The 5,111-nt window shown below is 33.9% G+C and overlaps 1 protein-coding gene across 1 annotated transcript in view; it reads right to left on the reverse strand.

Moving 5' to 3' along the window:
- Positions 1 to 1,405: 1,405 nt before the first annotated feature.
- UHRF2 (ubiquitin like with PHD and ring finger domains 2) overlaps positions 1,406 to 5,111 on the reverse strand; it is a 77,290-nt gene continuing 73,584 nt past the window's right edge. Inside the window, exons 15-16 of the mRNA XM_019664742.1 lie at positions 4,774 to 4,872; positions 1,406 to 3,726 (exon numbers count right to left, since the gene is read on the reverse strand). Of these exons, the coding sequence (XP_019520287.1) occupies positions 3,580 to 3,726; positions 4,774 to 4,872 (246 nt within the window). The 3' untranslated portion in view covers positions 1,406 to 3,579. The remainder of the gene's footprint in view (positions 3,727 to 4,773; positions 4,873 to 5,111) is intronic.

Here is a 5,111-nt window from a genome sequence, read left to right on the forward strand (position 1 = left end):
AAAGATTTACACACAACGGTTCACAGCAGCTTTATTTATAAGAACAAAATCCGGGAAACAACCCAAATATCCATCAGCAGATGAATAGATAAACATATTGTGGGATATCCATATATAACGGATTATCAGCAATACATTCAAATTTTGGCAGTGTCCATTCTGTTTTGTCTGTTACTTTTTTTTTTCACTATCATGTTTATTTTTAAGAATTTTAATCTCAACTTACTCTTTATACAGCAGCTTGTTCTTCCATCAATGCACTGCCATTTCACACTTGAGGATATAGTTGTAAAACTTTTTCTTTCTTTCTTTTTTTTTTTTTTAAATAGTTGTTAGGTCATCCTGCTTGGTCTCTCTAGCTAGCTCTTGATTTCTTATGTTCAGCAACTGGTGTTTAATCATTTTTTTCTTCTGTGTAGTGTCTGATTATTCCAGGTTATTAAGTAGCAGCTCCTTCAGAGATTTAATTGTCTAGTACGGGGACCAGTCAGCAGACAGTGGACAAGCATAGCTCTTCCCAATGTGAGCTGGTGGCAAATGGGCCATCAAACTCAATTCCCTCAAATTAGGTAGACAATCATGAGCTCTATCTTTCTGTATGTCCTGAGGAAGAATGGGGAAAGGTCTGGTCCCTAATGGGCAAAGAAAGAAATAGACAGTGGGCAAGTCTGAGCAGATTTCTACACAGCTCTTGTAAGTAGGATCTAAACTTAAACCCAAAACTTTAAGTTATATAGGACCCCTTTCTGTTAACTGAATTGTCACAACAGGGTTGTGAGAAAGTTAAGGGTGTTTTAGATAGCCAGTTTTCGAAAGATTGCCTAATATCCTTAAACATACCAGCATGCACATATTTGTTGAATGAACCATATTATTTAGAAGTGAGTTCTAAAGCAAGAGGCCCTGCCTACTCTAATTAAAAAAAAAAATCAAAGAAAAAAATCCTACCCAAATGGAAGTGGCTGAGTATTTAATAGCAATCACTGTAACCTACCAAATAGAACAGAATCCAGGGAAAAGCTCATCTTTCAACCTTAAGCCTAAGAGACAACCAGATACTACTACATACCACCTGAAGGACAACCACACCACTTCTGAAGTCTTGGGGAAAAAATCAAATCTCAATATGGTCATGCTTGAATTCTAACTACTAGTTTACAGAAAATAAAGAGAAACCAGTTAAGCCATCCCCCATTGTTATCAGAAAAAACTATTGTGTCAGAAAGACTCCAATACAATTTCAACACACAAATTGTAAAAGGTAAAGGAAAGAAAAAAGATAGAGGGGCTATATACAGATTAAAAGATACTTAAGATAGTAATAAACAACAATGCAAGATCATATTTGGATTCCTGATTCAAACTAACTTAAAATATGCATGTATGACATATGAGACAACAGAAATTTGAACATTTACTAGGTATTTGATTTAATTACTGTTAAATTTTTGTTTCACATGTGTGACAAGGGTATTGTGTTTATGTTTTCTAAAAGTCTGTATCTTTCAGATAGAAACAGATATTTATGTTAAAAAACAAAGTCTTTAAAAAAACTTTAAGAGCAACAAAGAATTGCTTGGCTTTGGACCATCCTCGACACTTGTGAACATGTTAAGCTAGAAACAGCTTTCTTTCCCAGTCTATTATTATAGAAAAATTAAGACAATAGATATGTGTAAACTGTGAGAATCACTTATTTTACTAATAAAAGTGGTAGAACTAAACCAGTTCAAGTAGCTGAAACTGGGAGATATTCCCCACTCTTCATGCAGAGATATGGCCAATGCAGGAGGGAATTACAACACCAGATGACACAATTTAATGATTCATTTTCAATCTAAGAATTTGATTCATCAAAATAAAAATGATTCCAACATTTATAACCCTACGTGACAGACAGCTCTAATCACTGTGCTGTAAATGTTTCCCAGAATATGATTTTGAATTTACTGAATACAGGAAAAGCAATGAAACTAGTTTGGCTTATATTCAAATATGAGAGTCTATATAGCCCAGAAGTAAAATTTGCCAGATCTGGGTTCAGAATGCCTACATTTATAGCACAGTTCTGCTACTTCCTTGGCATATGAACTCCGGCAAGTTTCTTAACCTTTCTATGCCTTTGATATTCATCCATAAGATGGGGATAACAGCACCTCCCTCTTACGATTGTCAGTAGTATAAAATGAATACACATAAAAACATATAAATGACTAGTACAAAGCAAATATTCAACAAAGATTGGCTATATATATGGCTCTGAATTCAGGGGTAGAAAAAAACGGCTTGATCAAGTTAAAACTTTTCTCTGATGATAATAAAACAATATAGTTTGAGACTAAAACTACATTTTAGAATATTCTTGTGTCTGAAATAAAAAGTAGCACTGATTATAATAAAATTGAACATAAGAATGAAGTTGTTATAGATGAAAGGTTGTTCTTTCTTATATTAAAAATTTTCCCATTTAGTGAAATAAAAAACGTTAAAAAAAAAAGGTCAAACCCAGGGTGAAATCTGTCCTTAGAGCTTAAGATTTCATACGAGTTCTCATTACCAAAAATCAAGAGTAAAAAATTGTGCAAAAGGTGTGTTTCAATAAAAATGTACAATGAAATACTCTGGAAATGATTGATTCTTTAAAATACTATGAGACAGACAAATATAAAACAGTGAAGCAAGATGAGCTATTTTGCTGGTCATAAAATATTTATTAAGGTATACTTTAGGGAGTATAGTGAATATAAAATTTAGGGTCACAATATGAAGCAATCTCATCCTCTCAAAAAATCAGCCCAGTCCTCAATGCTCTGCAGATGTAAAACCACTGGTAAGACTCACTAAAAGCAGTTTGACTAATACAGAAGAGGCTTTTCATAAACATTTACAGTTAGAGTATCTGAATACCTCTTTTTTAAGTGCAAAACCACACCACATTACACTAATGCAGCAACAACGCATTCATATTGTTCTCATTAGTCATTAGTAGTCAACTTGCATAAAACACCAGAAAAAAAGCACAATGGGGCTCACAAAAATGGGCTAAAAAATGAACCTGTCCTTGCAAAACACACATCGTAATGGAAGAAGACATTAAAAATGTATTATGCACACTACAGAAGCTGCGTTCATTCCAACAATCTCAAGTGTCATTTCCTTTTCTGTAAAATCAAATTACATGAACCAGGCACAACTAATATTTGGGAGGCAGTGTGTAGCTAAAATTTCATTTAACTAATTATTCAATGATTTAAAAAATCCCCATAAATCTTTTCTGTCCTGAGGTAGTTGCAAAATAAATCATAACTTGGATATCAACTAGAGCTGAGGCTGTTTGACTTTTACTCATTACAACTAGTTGTTACTTACAGGAACTACCTTTTGATATTTAAAAGACAGCTGAGAAATGGGCCTCTTACTACACACACAAGATGATGGCTATGTAGGAAAGAGGATTAGCTGCTTCAGAACATGAGAAATATGGTCCACCGTTGCTTCCATCCCCACCCACCCCCAACCATTTTAGATTCCTTATTGTCCAAAAAAATCACCAGGAACAATACAGTAGAAGTAGACAGATCATCGTCCTTTGCTGTATCCAGGGAAGAAAAGGTCAAGTAGAGTCTGCAGAGTCTCATTGGGAACCATGATGTAATTCTGGCCAAGGTCATGCCGACAAGCAGGGCAGGAGAAAACTTGAGCCTTAAAAGAGCGCTGTAAGCAATCCTAAGGCAAAACACAACAAAAAAAACCCCCAAAAATACACATCCAACTTCATCTGAGGGTAAAGTACATAGAAAAACACTCAACAACTTATATTTTCAAATAGGAACTAAAACTCACCGTTTGGCAACAAGGAAAACATAAAAGATGAGTAAATGTAAAGGCCAGAATCTGTGCTAAGAAAATTAAGTCTACAGATATGGCTTTAGTTCCACATCTGGCACAGACTGTGAGACTTCAGGTAAATGGCTTAACTTTTGTGTGCTTTAATTTCCTCATGCAGTAAAATCAGGGTGTTAGATTATGTATGATTCCCACTAGCCTCATTTTCTAGGTTGGATTTTAATACTGTGGATTCCTGATAAAGCACTAAAGAAAAAAAATTCAGGATTCCCCTGCTTAGAACTAAGTTATACATGTTTTATTAAATCACTTAACATACAATGTGTATTCGAAAAATAAAGACGTTCTAAATATATTACAGAGTTAACTAATTGCAGGTCAGGCACAAACACCTATGTGGAAGGTTTGTTTCCATTTTACAAATGAAACAAATTCAGAAGTTAGGTTAGGGCACAGAACTACAAAGCAATAGAGCAAGATTCCAACCGGTTTTGCTAAAACTCAAATTTTCCTTTCACACCACACTGATAACACATTTAACTTCTCTGGGCATGCTGCCAGATAGAATCTGTTTTAGTTCACTAAGTGCATGGAATTATTTCAGTTTGCATTATACTATATGAGACATATAAAAACTAAAAGACAAAACACCAATGACATCTTACTTTCTCTTCTCCATTTCAACCCCTCCTCAACAATGCCAAACGTGATACAATACCTCAACTATATATATTTGAACTACTATATTACAACCGAATTAAAATGTGCATTTACCACCAAGATGCAATTAAATGCTTCTGAACTGTCAAGGTTCCATAACTATTCTGTTTTAGGAAAAATTGTTCTTCACATGCAGAAAACAGGTTTGGAGGTTAGTATGCCTTCTGGCCTAATATGGAAAAATAACAACAAAAAAATGCTACTTACTTTACAGACATTGTGGAGGCAATCTGTTGTCACAGGCTGGTAAACTAGCTCCTGGCAGCAGACACACATAAAAGATTGTTCCAATTTTTTCAGAAAATTCTAGATGGTAACCAAAAGGAAGAAAAAAAAAGCTTAGCATTTCATAATATATAAATAAAATTCAAAGTGATTTTAAAAAGTGTCTAATATTTAATACCTTTTCTATTAAGAAAAAAATCAAAGAGTGATTGTTAATGACTAGCAAACATATAATAGAAACTGAAATAAAAACCCATTCCATAAGCTATACACGTTAGTTTTAAATAGGAATGGGTTGAAAAGGTAAAAAAAAAAAAATA

The sequence above is a fragment of the Hipposideros armiger genome, unplaced genomic scaffold, assembly GCF_001890085.2.
Source record: "Hipposideros armiger isolate ML-2016 unplaced genomic scaffold, ASM189008v1 scaffold_429, whole genome shotgun sequence".
NCBI lineage: Eukaryota > Metazoa > Chordata > Mammalia > Chiroptera > Hipposideridae > Hipposideros > Hipposideros armiger.